Here is a 24,622-nt window from a genome sequence, read left to right on the forward strand (position 1 = left end):
ACCAATTACCATTTATTTATATGGGAAAATTTTGTGAGTGTTCGCAGACCCAAAAATAACCTACCAAATCATGCCAAATAACACATAAAACCTAAAATAACAGTAACACATAGTAAAAGCAGGAATGATATGATAAATACACAGCCTATATAAAGTAGAAATACTTTTCCACAATCATTACTGAACTGTTCTCCGTAGCGAAAATCTTATGCAAGTGCCGTCGGCAGAAAATCTCACGCAAGCGCTGTTGGGAAAAACACTCTCTCCAGTAACCTTTAAGCTATGAAGCTGCCAAATCATACCAAATAACACATAAAAATACACAGCCTATATAAAGTAGAAATAATGTATGTACAGTGTAGTATCACTTACGGGGATCGGGAAGACAGCGCAGAGCACACTGATGATGGTGTGTTAGACTGAGTTGTCGCAAGCTGGGGTGGTGCAGTGGCCCCCACCCTCCAGGCCGCCGACTGATACATTGCTGCGAAGCACTCAGGAATGCAGCGGTAGCCGGGAGGCACACAGCACATCTTTAAGAAAAAAGCCGAAACAAACATGCTAATTAATTAGGTGCTGCCCGACACATAATTGTCGCCCAGATCAGTGCCGACTTCCGATTGCGTCGCCTCTGATCTGGGCTGACAATTACGTGTTGGCGGCACCTAATTAATTAGCATGTTTATTTCGGCTTTTTTCTTAAAGATGTGCTGTGTGCCTCCCGGCTACTGCTTCATTCTCCACGAATCGGTACAGTATCTGTACGTGGCCTGGGTGTTGGGGTGGTGGGACACTGGGGTGTCATCTCGTCATCTGTTTCCATTAGAGCAGGCAGCTCATCTCCTCCTATGACTGCCCGCCTTGATGTCGAAGGTTGAGGTTCGTTGTCTGCTGTGGCTGATGTGGAAGGCTTGCTTGACTGCTGAGCCTCGCGCATTTTTCTATCACACAGTTCTTTGTAAGGACTCAACCCATCCTGCAAATATCTCCTAAACGGATCTACCCTTTCAAAATTAAAGTTGTACTTTATCATTACTCATTCGGTTTTGATTGTTACCCTTTTTTCTTCCAATTGCATCAGCTCTTCATCTGTCAGTTCTTGGTGATGGAATGCCAAAACCTCTTCAACATCATGTTCACCAGCTTCCACAAGCCAAACTCATGTTGTCCTTACTTCGTTCACCATGATCGAAATGCTTAATTATGTCTAGTTTTACACTAAGTGTAACACCCTTACGAGCTCTTTCAGGCTTTTCTGATACCTTAGAACTCATCTTGCAAACGGCTGCTCACAGGCACGTGTTAAAGCAATGCCGGCGAGAATCCGGGGGAGAGCTGCTGCTGCCTTTTATCGCGTGCTGCTTTTTTTTTCGTAACAGTGAAAACACCTTCTGAAAGCGAAAACAGGGTACTAATGTAGGTCTTTCGTAACAGTGAGGTTTCATAAAGCCAACGTTCGAAAAGCGGGGGACACCTGTATGAGCACAAGAGGCTGAATGTTTTGATAGTGATACAAAGCCCTGGTTAGTACTGACTGTTCTGGGCTGCAAATATTAAAGATTAAAGATTAGTTTTGTTTGTCACATGTACATTGTAACTTTAAAACAAATAATGGAATATTGTTCGTGTTAACGACCAGCACAATTCGAGGATGTGCTGGGTGCAGCCCACGAGCCACTATACTTCCATTGCCAGCATAGTGATCCCACAATTTACTAACCTTAACTCGTACATCTTTGGGATATGGGAGGTGTCCAAAGTATCTGGAGGAAGCCTATACGGTCATGGGGAGAATGTACAAGTCCCTTAGAGACAGCGGCGAGAATTGAACCCTGTTATTGATTGTTGGCACTTTAAAGTGTTATGCTAACAGCTACACTACCATGTCCCCCTAGGAAGGAGATATTGTAGCATAGATTATACCATGGTGATACATGGACTCCAGGCTATGGAGTGAAGACACAAGCTTCAAATATTTTCTGTAATTTAGATTGTTATAACACAATTTGATTTCAAGATACCCAGGGACATGACAGGAGACATTGTTTCTGCTAATGAGGGAGTCTGGGATCTGGAAGCAGTCTTCCAAATTTGCGATGCTATCTCTCCTGTAAAAGGAGAAAGAAACTGCAGCTGTCTTCTTTGTATGGCATGGTAACATAGCAGTTGGCATTAGGTTGTTACAGTGCTAGTGAGCTGGGTTCAGTTCCTGTTGATGCCTGTGAGGAGTTTGTACATTCTCCTCATGACCATGTGGGTTTCCTCCAGGTGCTCCAGTTTCCTCCTACATCCCAAAGATTTATGGGTTAGGGTAAGAGTTGTGGGCATGCTATGTTGGCACCGAAAGATGGCAACACTTGTGGGCTGCCCCCAGCACATCCTCAGGTTGTGTTGGTCATTGATGCATCTCACTGTATGTTTGATGTACATAACAAATAAAGCTAGTCTTGAAGATCTTTAATCTTTATACTGCAAATCTGGGATAGAAATCTAGTACAGTGACTTTGTTGTGAAGACCCATCTGGTTGTCTAATGCCTTTTGGGGAAAGCAGGTTTGTCATCAGAAGAATGGATAATTTGTCAGTGTCTCATAGAATAGCTTAGTAAGCTTTGTTGCCTCTGGGCATTGGGGATTAAAGATATTTTGTGTATAATACCTCATTGAACAGTGGGGTAAATTTTAAATGATAAATTGTTTGTGTGATTTAACTTGTAGTGTTGATGTGGTCATAACCTCTTTAGTTTCAAAGAATTCAATTCATGAAAAGCTTGAAGCAGTAAATCAGTGGCCATGGCTGTTCCAGGCATCACCCATCACCATTGGCAAACTGATTTGTTTTACCCCTCTGCATCAGAATCAGAATCAGGATAAAATCACTGACATATGTCATGAAATGTGTTGTTTTGTGGCAGCAGTACAGTACAATACATAAAAATATATTATAAATTACAGTAAGAAATACACTATGTATGTGAAAATAAAATTAATAAGTAATGCAAAAAGAGAGTAAAAATAGTGAGATAGTGTTCATGGGTTGGTTCAGTGTCCATTCAGAAATCTGATTATGGAGAGGAAGAAGCTATTCCTAATGAGTGTGTGTCTTCAGGCTCCTGTACCTTCTGTCTGATGGTAGTAATGAAAAGAGAGCATGTCCTGGGTGATGGGGTTCCTTAATAGTGGATGGTGCCTTTATGAGGCATTGCCTTTTGAAGATGTCCTTGTTGGTGAGGAGGCTAGTGCTCATGGTGGTAAACCTGAGTTTACAACCCTCTGCAGTTTTATCTAATCCTGTGCATTGGTTCCTCCATACCAGACATTATGCAACCAGTCAGAATGCTGTTTCTTATACATATGTAGAAATTTGCTAGTTTTTGATGGCATACCAATTCTCCTCAAACTTCTAAAGAAGTAGAGCTGTTGGTGAGCCTTCTTCATAAATGCATCAATATGTTGGGCATGAAGGGTCTCAGCTCAAAACATTGACTGTTTATCCCCCTCTATAGATGCTACCTGACCTGCTGAGTCCCTCTAGCATTTTGTGTGTGTTACTCTGGATTCCCAGCATCTACAGGATCTCCCGTGTTTACGATTTACTCCCTACCTTCTGTTCCCTTTGCAGCTGAGTAATGAAATAATTCACCTGTGCTCCAAAGAGATCTGGTTGGATAAGATATTTGAGGGTCACACTAAATCAAGCAAGGCTACTCTCAATGAGTGCATCGAGTGCTGCCAGGCATGGAGAAGGAACTTTGCCCATGCTTCCTCTGTTCACAGCAGGTGAGTCTGATCAACACCTTCCCCCTTAGAGACTCAGCCCTTGACACGTCCCCCTCACATAGTCTCATCTGTCACCCGCCACATTGTCTTCCTCCCTATTCATCCTACGCCTTCTTATTCTGGCTTCTGCCTGCCCCCTCCCCAATCTGTCCCGTTCTGATGAAGGGTCTCGGTCCGATCTGCACATACTGGCTTTCTTGCAGCTGCCTACGGGATCTACAGAACTTTGAGTAAGGCTGGAATTTTGGCATGGTTTATCAGTCACTATAGGGTGACTGGGAACAGCAAACCATGCAATGGTCAATCTCTCATCTTGAGATGACCAGTGGGTACGTGCATAGCAGTGTGTGTGACTGCAGAGATGCATTCATTTATATGTCTGCATTTGTGCACGCATGCTGAGGTTCTATAAACCTTAAGTTAGACTTAGATTAGAATATTGTATTCAGTCCTGATCACCTCATTATAGGAAAGATATGGAAGCTGTAGAGTGGCTGCAGAGGAGATTTACCGGGAAGCTGCCTGGATTAGAGGGCATGTGTTATGAGCAAGAGAAAATCTGCAGATGCTGGAAATCCAAACAACATATGCAAAATGCTGGAGAAACTCAGTAGGCCAGGCAACATCTGTGGAAAAGAGTACAGTTGACATTTTGGGCCGAGACTCTTCATCATAGGTAGAGTGAGCGAGGGCTTTTTACTTTGGAGTGAAGGAGGATGAGAGGTGACTTGATAGTGGTGTACAATATGGTAGGTCAAGTGGGCACCCAGAGAATTTTTCCCAACCAGAAAAGGCTAATACCCGGGGGTATAATTTTTAAGGTGATTGGAGAAAAGTATGGGTGGAATATCCGAGGTAAGTTTTTTACACAGAGAATGGTGGGTGCATCGGACATCCCACCCTGCAAAAACTCATTTCAGGGAGGTAGCACCATCAATTTGCGTGAGACTCCCGGAACTTCCGGGAGAGGTGGGATGTCTGCAATAGAGTAGCTCCTTAGCAGCTAGCCAGCTAGTTTAAATAACGTTAGCTATGCTAATGAATGAATGACTCCTGTTAAACTCACCTCAACATGTCTTTTACAGTCTTAACCCACCATGGGCAATAGAAAAGTCACTGTTGTAAACAGTGCAGCGAGCAACACTGTCATTATTTTTGACCCCTATTAGGCAGGGGTACACTTTAATGTAGTCTGGGGTGACGTACGTTTTATATTTTCTTTTTTTGGAACACTCTGCCATGGTGCGTGCTCTCTCTCTCTCTCTCGCTCTCTGAGACTCTCTCTCTCTCTTGCTCTCGTGGTCTCTCTCGCACTCGCTCTCTCTCGCCCTCTCTCTTGCTTGCTCTCTCTCACGCTCTCTCTCTCACTCGCTCGCTCTCAAAAAAAATTGATTTCCGGGACATTGTATATAATTTGCGGGCATTGGGGAGCCACTATTAATATGCGGGAGACTCCTGGAACTTCCGGGAGAGGTGGGCTGTCTGGTGCATAGAACACTCTGCCGGGGTGGTGGTAGGGGCAGATACATTAGAAACATTTAAGAAACTCTTAGGCACATAGATGACAGAAAAATGGAGAGAAATATGTGAGGGAAGGGTTAGAATGACCTTGGAGTGAGTTACAGAATTGTGGGCAGAAAGTTCTATACTGTGCTTTTATCTTCTATCTATGTGCATGTGTGTGTATGAGTTTGTGTACACATATTCAAGTGTGAATCTATTGTGATATGAGCCATGGTTATAGGACCCAGGAGACTAAGTTCTAATTCTCTGATGACAGGCTGTGAAATGAAACTATAACAGTGACACTCTGTGACTTGGCCACTTTAAACCACAAGGAATGCTCCTGGATTATCATGATATTATCCATCTCCTCTATGAAAGGGTCACTCTCCCTTTTTCCAAGCTTGTTCTATACTCACAGCACACTGCCCGATTCCTCAAGACCCAGTTTGTCGAACATCCCCTTCATCATGTCCAGTGTGAGACCTCAGTCTGGCCTTTACCTTGCCCTCTGACCTGTGCATACCTCCAGTTTATAATGTGTGATTAATTCATCATACCTTGGGAAACGTGCTGTGACATCACACTGCACAGGAATAGCTTGCGGGCTCATCCACAGATGCAGTCATGTCTGTGAAGGCCATGATCCAAGAATAAAAGATTTCAAGAATTTGGGTGGGCCATGTTTCTAGTTTGAGTAGTGCACGGCTCTCACTAGCATGAAATGAGGAAATGCTGCATTCTTTCTTTTTCAATATTTTTATTAGTTACTTGCATAGACAAATACAAAATACATTATGATATTATGGAAACAGAATCAAGATTGAATTGCCCCATAACTATGTATAGTAAATTTACCATAATATTGAAAAGGTATATTTTATTCTAATCTAAAGCAAAATCAAAACCCCATAACAAAACAGAAAAAAGAGAGAAAAAAACAGCTGTTTGGTTAAAAGAAAAGAAAAAAAATCTCTGACATTTAGTCGTAAATTTAAACATATAATTTTTTTATAGGCATCCGTTAGTCTCGTGAGACCATGGATTTGCGCCTTGGAAGGTTTCCAGGGCGCAGGCCTGGGCAAGGTTGTCTGGAAGACCAGCAGTTGGCCATGCTGCAAGTCTCCCATCTCCACGCCACCGATGTTGTCCAAGGGAAGGGCATTAGGACCCATACAGCTTGGCACCAGTGTTGTTGCAGAGCAATGTGTGGTAAAGTGCCTTGCTCAAGGACACAACACGCTGCCTCAGCCAAGGCTCGAACTAGTGACCTTTGAATCACTAGATGAATGCCTTAACCACTTGGCCACACGCCAACTGAAATAGAGGCATCATAAAAAGATTGTGGCAACCTACCTAATTTAAAAGAGTCAGAAAGAACAGAAAGTAAGTGAGGAATAAGCAAAGGAGCAAAAGCCTTGTAGAACTCTCCAGAAAATCCATCAGGACCGGGAGCCTTCCCCGACCTCAGAGGATGGGCAACCCGGGCAATTTCCTCAGAAGGAAAAGATTGATCTAACCATTTTCGATTAACCTCAGAAAGTGAGGGAATGTTTAAACGATCTAGAAAATTATTCATAGCAAAATTGGCTTTAGGTGAATCTGAACTATACAGTTTAGAGTAAAATTCTCTAAAAGTATCGTTTATTTCTAATTGATCAGGAGTTTTTATCACCATTCGCTTTGGAGATTTCCTTAATTTGACGTTTAACTGTTAAAGTTTTAAGTTGATTAGCCAAAAGTTTGCATGTTTTATCACCATGAACATAAAATTGACTTTTATCCTTTAAAAGTTGAGTTTCAACGGGGTAAGTTAAGAACAGATCATATTTAGTTTTAACTTCCACGCGTCTTTTATACAAAATGGGATCTGGATCAGAAGCATATTTTTGATCTAAATGCTTCAGCTAATTGGCTAAATCAGTTCTCTCCTTATTAGCTTTTTTCTTAATACTTGCTGCATAGGAAATAATTTGGCCTCTAATATAAGCCTTGAAAGCATCTCAAATAATAAGGCTAGAAGTGCATTCTAGCATATTCTCTTCAAAGAAAAAAGTAATTTAACTCTCTAAAAATTGTAAAAAAGCCTTATCTGATAGTAAAATTGGATTAAAACGCCAAAATCTGTTTGATTGAGAAACACCCGGAAGATATAAAGCTAAAAAAATGGGGACATGATCTGAAACAGCAATTTTTTTATAATCACAGGATCGAACAGAGGGTATCAAATGACTATCGACAAAAATGTAATCAATCCTGGAATAGGTATGATGAACATGAGAAAAAAGAAATATTCTCTACTTGCTGGGTGTAAAAAATGCCAAACATCAATAATGTCACATTACATTAGAAAAGATTGGATGTAGGAGGCAGATCTACTAATATTCAATCGTTTCGAAGATGAATGGTCTAAAACAGGGTCAAGACAGCAATTAAAATCCCCTCCCAAGATTAAAGAGTACAAGTTTAAGCCTGGTAAAAAGGAAAAAAAAAACGTTCAAAAAAACCGGGATCATCTATATCTGGAGCATAGAGATTAGCAAAAAACAGTTTGTTATCTAGTTTCCCTTAGACTATAACGAACCGCCCATTGGGGTCAGACATTATATCATGTTGCACAAAAGCAACTGAATTGTCAATCAAAATTGAAGCACCTCTGGCCTTGGCTTGAAAGGAAGAATGAAAAACTAGACCATTCCAACGTTTGAACAACCGCCTGCAGTTAGATCTGTGAACATGTGTCTCTTGTAAAAAAAATAATTGAGGCATTCAATTTCTTAACATAGGTAAAAACTTTATTGCGTTTCACAGGGTGGTTTAAATCTTCCACATTTAAACTAAGAAAATTAATATTGTATACCATTTGATTATGTTTAAAATAGAGCTTAAACATAGAAACCACTGGAATATACCAAAAATCCAAACCTTAAAATTCAAAATACTTGACCAAGCAATAGATGAGGCAGGGGTAACCAAACAGCTGATAAAAAGGAAAAAGAAAAAAAAACAGCCCACTCCCATCCACCCCCCTCCCAAGGGAAAAAAATCACCCATGCGAGGGCAAAAGCTAATCTACTGATAAATCCCTCCCCCGACATCCTACTGGCAGAGCTCCAAGAGAAGAAAAGATCAGTACGGAACGAATTCCAACCTAGACTAAATAACCTTCAAATGAACTAAAACAAATCAAAACACAATGTTTTGCAAAAAATAATGACAAAGAAAACTTACTGAAGTTAACTCTATTAATTTACTAAGCAGAAAAAATAAAAAAGAGAAGAAAAAGAAGAATTATTTATAAAAATATATCGAAAAAGAATTATTCAAAGAGAAAAGTAATAAACAAATAAACTGCACAATTGCAACAAATTAATCAGACAAGCTGAGGGAACAAGGTTATATGAAGCAGAAATAAACATTTAAACTTCTGGAGTTGATAGATAAAAATATTATTCCAAAGAGCTAAAGAGTTCAAAACATCATGTTGAAAAAAATTAACTCAGCAAAGAAAATACGATAAGAACAGAAACTAATTATAAGAGTATAAGAGAGTAGAAGAGAGAATTGCTCAAAAAAAAAGACGTACTAAACCATTAGATTGCAAACATCCAACAACAAAGAATCAGTCAAGCTAAGGAAGTGTAATTTATATGATACAGTAATAAACAATTAGTCTTCTGGACTTGATTTGGCCTGAAGAAAATCATGCACTTCCTCAATCGAACGAAACAACTTAGGAGATCCATTTTCCAAAATGATCCTGAGGCGAGCGGGGTAATTTAGTGAAGGTTTTTATCCTTTGTTGTATAACTCGGCCATAACCTTTTTATACTTAAAACATTCATTTAATACCTCAGGCGAATAATCTTCGACCAGCCTTATCTTATAATCTTCAAAGTTGATCATACCAAACTGACGAGATTGGCGAATTATAGAAACCTTAGTTTGGAAGTCATGAAAAGCAATTATCGCAGGTTGAAGTTTTTGTTGAGAAGCAGTTCTAAACACTGGGATTCGGTGTGCCCACTCTATTCTTGGTGGAGTATCCAAAACATCAGAAAACAAACGAGCCAACAGATTTGCAAAAAATTCTGCAGGTCGCTTGCCTTCGACCAACTCAGGAAGACCCAAAATTCGTATATTGTTCCTTCTTGATCTATTCTCCAAAGCAACAATCTTAATTAAATTAATTAATTGAATCTTAAAGATTTAACAATTTTCGATTGTTTATCTCCAAGCTTTTCCAATTCATTTGTCTTAGTGTCCAGTCTGGTTAAAGCATCTTCATGTTCTTGAATCTGAGTAGTATGTTCCTGTAAAGTATTTTGCAAAGTCTGCAGCAGAATCTCCATTCATTAAACCTCTGAGGTAACTTTTAAACATACACCCGAAAGTTGTTCAGATGTTTTGCTCTGAGCTTTTCAAATTAACTCCAGAATAGCTTCCATAGTCACAGAAGGATCCTCTTCTTTTTTGGAAGTTTTAGCATGAGACATCATAATATTCCAAAAGTAAGTTTTTCGAAGCAGATTGGATTCAGTAATTTAAAAAGAACGGAGCCATTCGAGAAACGTGTCTACTCCATGCAATGCCAGTAGGAGGAGTCGAAATGCTGCATTCTTGTCTTACAGAAACGTTGCTCGAGGACAATATCCATGCACCATCTATCTACAGGCCATGACACTCAGGGACTTGGTCTATATTGTAGTTAGTGAATTTTTGTGACTGTATGTTTTCTGCTATTGTAATTATATGTGCGATAGAGGATGTGTTTTGTACTGCGTGTAACTGTTGGTGCTATGTTTTGCAGCTTGGCGTCAGAGGAGTGTTGTTTCAGTTGGTTGCATTTATGTGTATGATTGAATAACAATTAAACTTGAACTTGTTTGGTGTCATGGTGGAGTGCCATTCAAAGCATCCTGACACCCACTTCACAGACACACAGCAATCTATTCCTAAAGAAAGCAGGAAATTAGGGAGATTTGATAGAGGTATACAAAATGATGAGGAGTAAATACAAGGGAGGGGTATGCAGGGCCATGGCTTCGGTGTGGGTCGATGGGATTAGATAGGATAACAGTATTGTCTAGATTCTATAAGCCAAAGGGCCTGTTTCTGTGCTGAAGTGCCGTATTTGATCAATGATGGATCCACCTGAAAGCAGTTCCGGTCACTTACCTATGGGAAAGATATCAATAAGATTAAAAGAATACTAAGAGAATATTTACAGAGATGTTGCTGAGACTTGAGGACCTGAGTTATCGGGAAAGTTTAAATAGGTTAGGACTTTATTCCCTGGAATATAGGAGAAGGAGAGGTGATTTGATAGAGATGCACGTATTTATGAAAGATATACTGTATATAGGTTAAATGCAAGCAAGCTTTTTCCTTTTAGGTTGGGTAAGACTAGAACTAGAAGTCACAGTTTAAAGGTGAAAGATGAAATACTTAAGGGGAACATGAGGGAGAACTTCACTCAAAAGGTGGTGGGAGTGTGGAACGAGCTGCCAGTGGAAGTGGTAATTTCAACATTTAAGAGAAGTTTGGATAGGTTCATGGATGGGAGAGGTATGGAGAGCTATGGTGTGGGTGTGTGTCAGTGTGCACTAGGCAGAGCAACAGTTCAGCATGGACTAGATGGGCTGAAGGGCCTAGTTCCATGTTGTAGATGATTATGACTATGACTCTGTAAGTATGAGGACAAAGATTTATTTATTTTTTTTTAAACTTAAGTGATCTCAATCTACAGGTTCTCAGACATCCCCTGGGTCCTGGATCACACGAGTATTTTTGCTCAAGTGGATGCCTTCATACAGCGGTGCAGAGATCTACTGGAGGTATGACTACAGGAAGGGTTTAATACTTGGAGTAAGCAGTGATGCCGGATGCTGGGAATCAGAAGCAAAATAGATAATGTTGGAAGTTGCTCACAAGTTGAAAGGGTGGTTAAGAAGGCCTTGGTGTGTTGGCCTTCATTAATTGGGGGATTGAGTTCAAGAGCCACAAGGTAATAAGGAAGCTCCAGAAATCATGGTTAGACCACATTTGGCATATTGTGTTCCGTTTTGATTGCCCCATTAAAGAAAGAATGAGGAAGCTTTTGAGAGAATGCTGAGCAGATTTACCAGGATGCTTGGATTGGAGAGAAGTCTTATGAAGAATGAGATGGGGTTGAGTGAGCCAGGGCTTTTCTCTTTGGAGTAAAGGAGAATGAGAGATGACTTGATAGAGGTGTACAAGATGATAAAAGGCATAGCATAGTGGATAGCCAGAGACTTTTTCAAAGAGAGTGATAGGTATGTGGAATGGCCTGCCAGGGGTTGTGGTAGAGGCAGATATGTTAGGGACATTAAATAGACTCTTAGACAGACAATGGATGATAGGACAATAGACGGCTATGTTGGAGGGAAGGGTTAGATTGATCCTAGAGTAGGTTTAAAGGTGAGCACAAGATTGTGGGCTGAAGTGCCCGTACTGTGCTGTGATGTTCTCAGCAGTCAAGCAGTATCAGTTAATGTTCCAGAGGTTCACAGTCTTTGCTGATCTGATCCGATGCAAATGACACTTTTTATTTTATGTTTCGATGTACTGATGGCAGATGGAGCTCATCATTAAACTTACCTTTAATCTTCCCTACTGTTGAGACACACTTTCTGAATTTTTATTATTTCATTTTTAAATGCCTCCCACTTATCAGATGTTGATTTCCCCTCTGACAGCTGTTCGCAGTCTACTCTCACCACGTCCTGTCTAATACTATGGAATTCCACCTTTTCCCAGTTTGGAACTCTGTCTTAAGGACCAACCTTATTTTTATTGTAACTGCTATGAAGCTTCCCTGTTCTCTATGGACACTGTTCTTAAAAGATTTCCCGTACAGACTCTGCTCTCACTTGCCATCTTCATTCACTAGGTCAAGTGAAGTCTCCTCCCTTGTGGACTAGGCACTGCTTAAGTAAACCTTGGAATTATTTTATGAATTCAACTCCATCTAAGCTTCTTGTACTAAGCCAATTCCAGTTAATACTGGAAAAGTTAAGGTCCCCCTCTATGACATTTTAGAGTAGATTTGGGCCCCATAACTAAGAAAGAACGCTCTGACATTGGAGAGGGTCCAGAGGAGGTTCACGAGCATTATCCCAGCAATTCTAATGTCCCTGGGAACATTTGGTCCAGGCAATCAGAGCTTTCCTACTGACAGCCCTGAGTTTTAAGAGAGTTGTGCATCAAGGATCAACTTTAATTGCCACATACATATATATTTACATGTTTTAGGAATTTGCTGTGATGTGTTGGTGCAACATGTAACAAAAAGAAGCAACATTCAGCAATTATAAAGGATAAACAATTACATGAAAAATAAAAGATATAGGTTAAAGTACAGATATGAATGCAATGTGCATAAATATATAAACAGTATTATAAAAGTGGTTTAAAGTATTTATAGTGCAGTGATGGGAATAATAAATAGAGGGGAGTGGGTGGGTGACTAGAATGGTTAATCAGATTAACTGCCTGGGGGAAGAAACTTTTAAAATGGGATAAAGTTTTTGTTTTAGTAACCCTACAGCACTTCCTAGAAGGGAGCTTTTGGAAAAGGTAGTGTCTGCATTTCCTGCCCACTTCTTTGTTCCAGACATATCCCAGTTGTGCTGTGATGGCAGACTGCAACCTTTTCTGCTGAACTGACTGTTTGCTGTGGTTTTCCCATATTGTTAGGGAATGCTACACAACACCAGACAGTAATGGCTGATGTGGTGAATGGCAAATCAGTTATTGGAAACCTGGACCGGCCAGTGCCTGGTTTAAAAATGTCACTGTATTCTATCCCCACCTGCTTAGGTCTGTGACTGCCAGGAGCTCTTTGCCCGCTGGGACGAAGGGAAACAGACACCCCTTCCATGTTTTGGAGGACATCGTGGCCCTGAGATAACACGGGGTCTACTGGAGATTGAAGCCACATTCAACAAGAACCTGCAAATATTGATAAACTCACAGACTGAGATCTTGGATGTTAAGAACACCTATTGGCATGATGACTACAGCAGGTCAGAGCCATTGCACTAGTAGGGTTGCTTTGAGAGCAGGTTACCCAGACTCAAAGGTACTGCCAACATTCAGGCAGAGCGTGGTGCCAGCAATGATTCCAATCTTTTCTTTGATAATGCTTTGCCATTTATCCTGTATGCACAGTCCCATTAGGTGCTGAGGAACAAAGTCATTGTAGGTGCAGGGGGCAAAATGTCCTGAAAATGCTACACCTTTGGAGGGGTAGTACTGAGGGAGGGTCACACTGTGGGAAGGGTGGTACTGAGGGAGGGTTATACTGTGGGAGGGGTAGTACTGAGGTAGGGTCACACTGTGGGAGGGGCGGTACTGAGGAATGGTCACACTGTGGGAGGGGCGGTACTGAGGGAGGGTCACTCTGTGGGAGGGGTGGTACTGAGGGAGGGTCACACTGTGGGAGGGGTGGTACTGAGGGAGGGTCACACTGTGGGAGGGGTGGTACTGAGGGAGGGTCATACTGTGGGAGGGGTGGTACTGAGGGAGGGTCACACTGTGGGAGGGGTGGTACTGAGGGAGGGTTATACTGTGGGAGGGGTGGTACTGAGGGAGGGTCACACTGTGGGAGGGGTGGTACTGAGGGAGGGTCACATTGTGGGAGGGGTAGTACTGAGGGAGGGTCACACTGTGGGAGGGGTGGTACTGAGGGAGGGTCACACTGTGGGAGGGGTGGTACTGAGGAATGGTCACTGTGGGAGGGGTGGTACTGAGGGAGGGTCACATTGTGGGAGAGGTGGTACTGAGGGAGGGGCGGTGCAGAGGGAGGGTCACGCAGTGGGGGGGCGGTACGGAGGGAGGGTCACGCAAGTGGGGGGGTGCTGCTGAGGGAGGGTCACGCTGTGGGATGGGTAATATTGAACGAGAGTCACACTGTGCGAGGGTGTATTGAGGGTGTGCTGCATGATTGATTATGCCATATTGCCAGAGATAACATCTTCTGGCTGAGACATGAAACTGTGGCCCCAAAGTATCTTTCTAGGTAACCATGAAGATTCCATGGTACTGCTGAGACAGTAGTTCAACTCTTCTTAATTTTTCGGGGAGGGTGGTGATATTTGTACTCTTAATCGACATCACTGGAAAAAAGGAACCCAGAGGCATTTGCAGGATTGGCTTGCTCAATTTAGTGGTTAAATTCCTATTCTGCCTCTGTGGTGAAACTCCAAACACTTGTTCTTCTTTCTGGCTGTTACAGGACCCTTGCTCTCCCTGCTGACACCTTCAGGGAAGTGTTGAGGAAGCCTTGACCATAGCGCAATCCTTCGGTCACCCCTGTGCTGCACACATTGGTATATTCAGTTCTGAGCCAGAGTCATGTTTCTACCTTGGTCTCGGTGATCACTACCCTCTGTTCTGTCCCACCCCTTTGGTTTTCATCCCTGTGGCCCTGTTACCCATTTCTTCTCCCTCCGTCCTTCTCACAGCTTTCTTCCCACATCCTTCTCACTCTGGTTTCTCACCTCCTTTCCTTTCTCCCACAGTCTACTGTCTGCTCCTGTCTGATTTCTCCTTCTTCAGTTCTTCTCCTCTCCCAGCTTCTCACATCATTCCCTTTGGACGAACAACACCTCATATCCCATCTGGGCAGCCTCCAAACTGATGGCATGCATATCAATTTATCCAACCTCTGTCCCGCCTCCTTTTCTCTTTTTCTATTCCCCATTCTGGCTCCCAGTTCACCCCTTAATTTCTCCTCACATACCCATCACCGGCCTCTGGTGCCCCTCCTTTTTCCCTTTCTTTCACGGTCCACAGTCCTGTCTATTAGATTCCATCTTCAGCCTGTTACCTCTTCCATCTAGCACTACCCAGCTTCCCACTTCATCCACAGTCCTTCACCCACTCATTTGGTCTCACACATCACCCAACAGCTCGTGCTCCCCCCATCTTTTATTCCGCCTTCTGTTCTCTTTCTTTCCAGTTCTGATGAAATGCCGACTGTTTATTCCCCTCTGTAAATGCTGCCTGACCTGCTGAGTTCCTCCACCATTTTGTGTGTATGTTGCTTCAGGTATCCAGCACTTTCAGGATCTCTTGGTCGGTGATTTACTGATTGTTTGTGTGCATTCAGGTTCCGCTCTGGTATCAAGGACCTGGAAGTGATGATGCAGAACCTGATTTCATCAGCGTTTGAAACTGTGACCACAGTGCAACATGGCGTGGAACTCCTGGAAGTGTTCCATCATCTCTCCTATCGAGAGGTATGTATAACGTTAGGGCTAGCTGTGGACTGACAAACAAACTTTGTTTCTGTAGCGATGGTTTTTGGACCAGAGAAGGGAGTTAGGGGTCAAGTTAGGGGCAAGGATGAAGGGGAGTTAGAGGCCAGGTCCAAGCCTAGGCTACTGCTTCACATTTAAGGCCAGCAAAGTGGACATGTGATGGTGGACACGTGATGAAGGACATGGTTGGATGTTGGACCAGAAGACCAGTGAGGAGAGGACTGGTTGCACCCCCCAGGTCATCAGGTCAATGGCGGGTTCTGGGATCAGAGTTCCCGTGGGCAGGAGGTACAAGGGTTGGTGACCCTGAACCTGTGAAACCTGCATTCAAGGTCTAGTGTTCGGGATTCCCTCCTTGGCAAGTCCACGTGGAGATCTGGGGTTTGGGGTCCTCATTCGTCGTCTTTGGTGGGTCCTAGGGTCGGTATTGTAGATCGAAGCCCCAAGGCTGATTGAAAGTCTAGAAATCGAAGCCCAAAAACTGTAATCCTGAGTCTGTGAGTCCACTGGAGAAGTCGAAGACTCTGTGGATGGCAGTGCACATGGTCGTAGTGACCACTGTGACCTCAATCATCAGTGGAATTTATTTATTTAGAGATACAGTGCAGGACAGATCCTTCTGGCCCAATGAGCCACACTGCCCAGCAATCCGCCTATGGTCCTAACGTAATCACAGGACAATTTACAAAGACCATTTAACCTACTAACCAGAATGTCTTTGGACTATTGGAGGATACAGGAGTGGGGAAGTCTATGTGCTCTCAGGAAAGATGTACAAGCTTCTTACAGATGGTGTTGGAATTGAACTCTGAGCCATAATAGCACTGGGCTAACTGCTTCACTATTGTGACACCCATATTTCTAAATTTCTTGCCTTATTCATCTCTTCTATGATCAAAAAACACCGCTGATCATAAAAGAGCACTAACTTGAAAGCAAGTGTAATCATGAAGGTTCTTTGTAGATACGGACTAACGTGTGGAGTGGGTCCTCGGTCAGTGTCCAGTCTACTACAGCTACTCCCCTGGAAATGCATAACTGTGGTAAGCATGCTGGTACTCAAGTGACATTTAAAGTGGATCCCTGCAAGCCCACGCTCCCAACGATTCTACTCGCTGACGTTCAGTTGCTAGGAAATACGTTGGATTACCTGTTTCTGCGTCAGAACCAGTGGGAGATGAGAGACTACTGCACACTTGTCCTGACAGACTCCAGACTCGGCCATCCAACTCGAGGGCCTAATCTCTTTTCGGGTGGACAGAAGTGCTGCAACCTCTGGCAGGGCTCGTGGTGGATGTCTGTGTATCTATGTCAATAAGAACTGGTAACTGAACACCTCAGTAGTAACGGCTCTCTGCTCACAGCAGAGAGAGTTTTTAAACTGGTTAAGCCAGTTTACTGGGAGATCAAGACCTAGCCATAAGGCGCCATTTCAGCACAGCAGGACTGCTTCAAAAGCACAGACTGGAGTATATTCAGGGAGGTGGCTACCTACAAGCATCAAGTCAATAATGATGAATATGGGTGATTGGTGACTGACTACATAGAAAATGCACTGAGGACATTACTGTGATTAAACACTACACTGGCAGGACAAACCAGAAACCAAGGCTGACTGCAGAGGTTTGTACACTGCTTCGGGATCAAGATGCTACATTCAGATCGGGGATTAGGATGACTCTAAGGTCCCATGCCATCAGGAAGGCAAAGCAGGAGTATGCACAGAGAGTTAACAGACACTTCTGTGACACCAGGCCAGGGACATAAGGTGCATATGGCAAGGTATACAAACCATAACCAATTACAAGTCCATCCTGAACATCAATGACAGCGATGCTCCCTTCCTGATAGACTGAATGCCTTCTATGCACAATTTGATGCATTGAATGGTGTGACATCAAGGAAAGTTCGCTCTCCCCTAAGGAACAGGCACCCTGTCTGGCCACAGCCAAGGTGCGGAGGCTCCTAGCCAGGGTAGACCCACAGAAAGCTGTGGAACTGGATAATATATCTGGTCAGGCGCCGAGGGACTGTGTGGCCCAGCTAACAATGGACATCTTTAATATCCCTTTGTAACAGTCCACTGGCCCTGCAGGTTTCAAGGCACCACCATCATTCCAGCACCCAAGAGACCAATGGCAAATGGCCTAAACGATTACCACCCAGTGACACTGACTTCAACATCATGAAGTGCTTTGAGCGGCTGCTAATGGATCTTATAAAATCCCACCCTCCAGCTATACCAGACCCTTTCTAGTTCACCTACCGCTCAAGTTGGTCCACTGATGATGCCATAGCCTCGGCCCTCCCACTCTATCCTGTCCCACCTAGAAAATGGTTACTCATACACCAGGATGTGTTATTCATTGACTTCAGCTTGGCATTTAACATGATCACCGCTGAGAGGCTAGTGGGTAAACTATCCTTGTTGGGACTCAACGCAACTCTCTGTAAGAGGATCTTGGGCATAGATGGAAAGACCCCAGTCAGTCTGAGTTGGCAGCAACATCTCAAGCTCCGTCATACTGAGCACCGGTGCCCTCCAGGGCTGTATGCTCAGCCCACTGTTGTTTACACCGTTGACGCTCGACTGCGCTGCCTGATCCGGCTCAAACCACATCATCGAGTTCACTGATGATCCTACAGTGGTTGGCCTCATCAGCATCAATGATGAGTCAGTGTACAGAGAGGAGGTAGAGAGGCTTGTCAAATGGTTCGAGGTCACAACCTGAGTCTCAATGTGGAGAAGCAAAAGAAATGATTGTGGTTTTCAGCAAGCCACAAATCGACCGCTTTCCATTGCACATCAATGGCTCTGCTGTGGAGAGAGTGAAGAGCTCAAAGTTTCTTGGTGTGCACATAATGGACGATCTAACCTTGACCCACAACACTTCTTTACTAGTCAAGAAGGCAGAGCAGCATCTACACTTTCTGAGGAGATTGAAGTGTGCAAGACTCTCTGCCCCCATTCTAACAACTTTCTACAAAAGCATCATCAATAGTGTCCTCTCTGGCTGTGTCATTGTGTGGTGTGAAAGCTGCAAGGCATTGGACCACAAGACCCTGGAGAGGATAGTAAAAACCTCTAAGAGGGTCACTGGGGTCTCCCTCCCCTCTATTTGTGATATTTACTGGGAGTGTTGCACCTAATAATGGAGAAAATGAGAGAGGTCAATACCTACCCGCCCCCCCCCCCCCCCCGTGCATCTGCTTCATAGACTACTCAAAGGCCCAAATTTGCTGTATTTGGTTCAATACACCAAACTGTGGATGACAATGGTTCAACTGGGCGTGGCACCCCACCTAGTGGCTCTTCTAGAGACACTGTGTGCTACGCAGTCCTCCAGCCTTCGGACCACATCTTGGGAGACTGAATCATTCTGCAATGGGAAAGGAGCCTGTCAAGGCTGCATCCTTTCTCCACACCTTCTTAACATCTGCACTGAGATGATCATAAGACTGGCAATTCCAGACAACACTGGCATTAAAATGGAAGGAAGAACCATTAGTAACTTGAGATATGCAGATGACACAGCCCTGCTAGCCACAACAGAAGAAGACCTACAAGCACTACTCAATAATGTTGCAAAAGTCTCTGCTGAATTTGGATTGCTGATAAATGGCAAAAAAACCAAAGTTATGGTGATAAGCAAAACTGCAATTCAAGCTGATATCTACATGGGAAACGACAAGATCGAACAAGTGTCCTCCTTTATATACCTTGGTGCAGAACTAAATGACACAAATGAATGCAGCAAGGAAATAAGGCGAAGGCTAGCAATGACACGCACAAGCACTACCAAGCTCTGGAACATCTGGAAAGATAGATCTGTGATCACTGACACCAAGACACGCCTCCTCAAGCCAGTAACCCTATATGGCTGTGAAACATGGACCCTAAAAGCAGCTGATGAAAAGAAGTTGACAGCATTTGAGATGTGGACATACAGACGGATCCTCAGGGTATCATACCTTGAAAAGAGATCCAACAATTTCATTCTAGAAAAGATTGGTACGAAACCAATACTTCTGGAAACCGTTACCCAAAGGAAACCTTGCTATTTTGGACACATTTCAAGAACTGATGACACACTGGAACGCACTGTGCTTGAAGGCGGAGTAGAAGGAAGCCGCTTCCAAGGCAGACGGAGGACATCCTGGATTGGCAACATCAGGAAGTGGACCAGCCTCACTGCCAGAGATGCCAGAGGTTTGACTGCCGACAGACCGCAGTGGAAGGAAGTGGTCGCCGAGGCCCTGGCAGAGTGTGGCACATGGTGATGATGATGCAGACAAAGGGCCTGAAGCATTGTTGAGATCCTTAACACACATCTCACAATCTCTTTGACCCACTACCGTTGGAAGGAGGTACAGGAGTATCAGGACTAGGACTGTCAAACTGGATAACAGCTCCTTCCCTCAGGCTGTGAGATTAATGAATACCCTTTCACCACCAAGGTCGAGTCACAAGGCCAGTAAACTCTTTACTGTTTACTTGTGCTGTACACTACTTGCATATTAAGTTATATTTTATTAACTTATTGTAATATTTTGGTTTATCTGTTGTGCGTTATATTTTTTGTGGGTGTACCGTGGTTTCATTGTTTTGTTGTATATATGTACAGTCAGACAAGAGTAAACTTGAACACGAAGTATGCTGGAGGCCTGGGTTGGAGGACTGCGCGTGTGTGTTGGTGTGTGTCTTTGTGTGTGCGTGTGCATGGGTGGGTGGGTGGGATTTGGTGTGTTCTGTGTTCTGCCATGCATGCTGTGTTGGTGCCTGAATGTGTGGTGACTTGTGAGCTGCCCCCAGCACACCATTAGGTTGTGATAGTTGTTAATACAAATCGCACATTTCACTCCATGTTTTGACGTACACATAATAAATAAAATAAAATGAAACTCAATCTGAAATTGCCTCTGCTTTGGAGGAGAGCGGGACCTCCAGCATTCGAAGAATGTTGGAGATTTCACCAAAAATACCTTAAACAAATATTTTTCATCTGTATTTACTATGGAAAAGATCATGGAAGCTCTGGAATTCAGGGAAGAGAATGGTGACATTTTGAAACATACCTGGATTACAAAAGAATGTCTTCTACATGGATTTTAGCAAGATCTTTAACAAGGTCCAAGATCAGATCTCATGGGATTTGGGGTGAGCTGGTCAATTGGATATAAAATCAGCTTGGTAGAAGGAACCAGTAGAGGTATTTGACCAATGCTGTGTTGTGAGTAGGGATAGGTGCTGGGTCCATTGTTATTTGTCATCTATATTAATGATATGGATGAGAACGTAAGCTTTTTGATTACACCAAACTTGGTATTGTGGTGTACAGTGAGGAAGGTTGTCTAAGGGTACAACAGGAACAAGACTAACTGGGAAAGTGAGTCAAGGAATGGCAGATAGAGTTTGACTCAGACGAGTGCAAGGTGATGTATTTTAGTAAGTTAAACCAATGTAGGATTTGTATAGTAAATGGTGAGCCCTCGAGAATGTTGTAGAACAGCAAGACTCAAAAATATAAGTAGATAATCCCCTGAATGTTGAGACACAGGTAGACAAATGCTTAAGTAGGCATTTGGTACACTCGCCTTTATTGGTCACAGCACTGAGTACAGGAATTGGGTTGTAAGTATAGAGTTATGCAAGATGCTGGTGAGATCACAGTACTGTGTGTAGTTCTGATCACACAGATATAAGAAGGATCTCATTAATCTGGAAAGGGCACAAAAAAATTTCACAAGATTGTTACTGGGACTGGAGAGAGCGAGTTAGAAGGAAAGATTGGATATGCTGAGACCATTTTCCCTTAGCATCGGTGGCTGACGGTTGGCCTTGTATAAAACCATTAGTGGTACAGATAAGATGAATGGCCATGGAGATTTTCCCAGGGTAGGGGAGTCCAATCCTAGACGCCATATATTTAAGACGAACATAGAATATTACAGCACAGTACAGATCCTTTGGGCTATGATGTTGTGCCAGCCTTTTGACCTACTCTAAGCTCAACCTAACCCTTCCCTCCTACTTATCCCTCCATTTTTCTATCATCCATGTATTTATCTAAGAGTTTCTTAAATGTACCTAATTTGTCTGCCTCTACCACTGCTCCAGGCACTCTACACGCCACACACTCACCACTAATCTTTGTTTAAAAACTTACCCCTGAAGTACTTTGCTCCAGCCAACTTAAAATTATGCTCCCTTGCATTAGCCATTTCCACCCTGTGAAAATGTCTGTCTGTCCACTCAACCTATGCCTCTTATAATTTTCTCATTTCTTATATGAGAAGGGGAACTTTTAAATCATATCTGAGGAAAGACTTTTCCACACAGAGGGCAGTGGTATGTAAAACCAGCTACCATAGGAAGTGGTAGAGGTTGGCACCTTTACATTTATTTACCTAGAGATACAATGTGGAAAGTCCCTTCCAGCCCTTTGAGCCATACCACCCAACAAATCAAATCAAATCAAATTCAAGTTTAATTATCATTCAGCCATACATGAATACAGTTAAACGAAAGAGAGTTCCTCTGGGCCAAGGCACAAAACATGCATAGCACATTCAAAATTACGAGCAAAAAAACAGTTGTGCAAAAAAAACGTATATATAGCCCAAGTCCCTGAGCGACATGTCCCGCAAACCCATGGTGCAGTTCCCGGCAGTGCGCAGACGCACACAATCCAGCTTGTCATCCCACCAATCGAACAACAGAGTGCAGCACCGATGGGCAAGGCTAGACCCAACCTAGCATGGACGCCACGCTACATCACCTTCGGCATCTCCTCTCCTGGACTGTAGGAGCAGGCAAGCCTGCGGCTTGAGGCCTATTCCTCGCTACAACTGAGGCCACACAGCTCCCCACGTCTGTTGTCCCACCAAACAATGTAAACAGGTCTGCGGCATCTTACATTATCAATGTCCAAGAGAACCATTTAAGACAATCACCCGCGGTTACACTGCACGCCATCTTTGCTCGTGAACTCTGATGCCTTCCTGTAGCAGGCAGCAACATGGTCTGCATCCAGTCCGGCACCTCTGCCAATGAGCAGCTCACTGACCTGCAGCACTCAAAGTCTTGGAGTCCATCAATGTCTTGCTATCATAAAAGAGACATTTAACAAAGGAAAAAACATGTTTGGTTGGCCCCTGAGAGGCCACTGTGTCCAAACACGCCACCATCTTACCAGAGGTCCCCACAAGTTCACAACCCTGATTTAACCCTACCCTAGTCATGAGACAATTTACAATGACCAATTAGCCTACCTGGTACCTCTCTGGACTGTAGGAGGTAATTGGAGCATATAGAGAAAACCCATGCATTCCACACAGAGGACGTACAGAGACGCCTTACAAAGGATGCGGGATTAAACCCCGAAATCCGATGCCCCTTCTGAATTAGTGTCACACTAGTTACTACGCTACCATGGTGGCAAGTTAATGGATAGGAAAGGCTTGGGGAAACATGGGCCAAACTTGGGTAAATCGGATCAACTCAGGAAGGCACCAATGAGCCAGGCCAAAGGGCCTATTTACATCCTCTATAAATCTGCGACTCTTTACAATGAGCAATGAAAGAGTTGACAAGAGAACATCTGCAGATGCAGGAAATCTGAGCAACACACACAAGATGCTGGAGGAACTGAGCAGGCCAGGCAGCAACAATGGAAAAAAGAACAGTCGACGTTTCGGGCTGAAACACTGCCGAAGGGTTTCACCCCAAAACATTGACTGTGCTTTTTTCTATAGATGCTGCCTGGCCTGCTCAGTTCCTCCAGCATTTTGTGTGTGTTGCAAAGAAAGAGCTGATTTTATACAGGGGCAGTATCTAATTTCTCATTAAACTGGTTTATACGGGCACCTTAATTTGATTGGTGATGGATGCCAGTCTTGGACACATTTTTTAATGTAATTCTGTTACAATAATACTTTCATTTGATCTGTCTCTTGTTGAATCTGTGTTGAAGAAGAAAGAAAAACAACATTCAAGCAACAGTTTGTACATCTTTGTGTGGGGGTATGGGAAAGGGGCTTCTTTAGCTGTTGTTGTTTTGATCTGTTGCTGCTGTTTGTGTTGTACTGTCAAACGCTGTGGACAAGCTATGTTGGTACTGGAATGTGTGGCTACCCCCAGAACATCCTTGGTTTGTGTTGGTTGTTAATGCAAATGGCACATTTCACTGTATGTTTTGAAGTGCCGTACTGTGCAAAATTCATCTAAATAGCTAGGGTGGCTGAGACCGGTGCACAGTGCTGTGTTTGTCAATGTGGAGTCTGTAAATCTGACAGCAGCAAAGGATGTTGGGAATGGCGAGGGTGGAGCTGCAGGGGAGGGGTGTGGGGCAGCTGGCAGAGAGGAATGCCAGAGATGGGGAATGGCGCTTGTGCGTACACACGTATACACACACACACACACACGAACACACACACACACACACACACACACACACACACACACACACACACACACACACACCCTCCCTCAGAAACACCAAACAAGGTCATTTGATTCCAAGTAATTGGTTTATCAATCATTACAGAATGTCTCTCTAATGCTTCCCACTCCCTCTCCTCTCCTTTCCTCTTTTCCCTACTTTAATTCCCTTCTCCCTCCCTCCTTCCCACTCTCAGTCCACAATAAAGACCCATATCAGAATCAGGTTTATCATCACTCAAGGTTGTCTTCTTTTTACAGCATAATACATAAAATTGCTATGGTACTGTGCCAGAGTCTGAGGCACTCTAGCTATAGTTATGTACCTAAGGCTTTTGCATAGTACTGTATGTATAATAAATAAATCTGAATCTGATTCTTAGAGGGATTGACAGCTAAGATGCACAAGTTTCCTCTGCTGGAGGATCTCAAAGAACAGATAAAGTCTTAGGATAAGAGATTAGCTATTTAGTTGGAAAAAGAGCAATTCCTTCACTCAGAGTTCTGGATCTCTGAGCACAGTAATCCAAGAGAATGATCAATTTATTACTACATACTAATAGAATCAGAGCACATGTGATCAGACAGAAAAGGGAGTAGTGTATTGATTGTTAC

At 43.3% G+C, this 24,622-nt stretch overlaps 1 protein-coding gene across 1 annotated transcript in view; it reads left to right on the top strand.

Moving 5' to 3' along the window:
* dnah2 (dynein, axonemal, heavy chain 2) overlaps positions 1-24,622 on the top strand; it is a 609,335-nt gene that overhangs the window by 201,094 nt on the left and 383,619 nt on the right. Inside the window, exons 9-12 of the mRNA XM_072258532.1 lie at positions 3,621-3,778; positions 11,031-11,118; positions 13,124-13,329; positions 15,417-15,546. Of these exons, the coding sequence (XP_072114633.1) occupies positions 3,621-3,778; positions 11,031-11,118; positions 13,124-13,329; positions 15,417-15,546 (582 nt within the window). The remainder of the gene's footprint in view (positions 1-3,620; positions 3,779-11,030; positions 11,119-13,123; positions 13,330-15,416; positions 15,547-24,622) is intronic.

Source organism: Mobula birostris, chromosome 5, assembly GCF_030028105.1.
Source record: "Mobula birostris isolate sMobBir1 chromosome 5, sMobBir1.hap1, whole genome shotgun sequence".
In the NCBI taxonomy this organism is placed as follows: Eukaryota; Metazoa; Chordata; class Chondrichthyes; order Myliobatiformes; family Myliobatidae; genus Mobula; species Mobula birostris.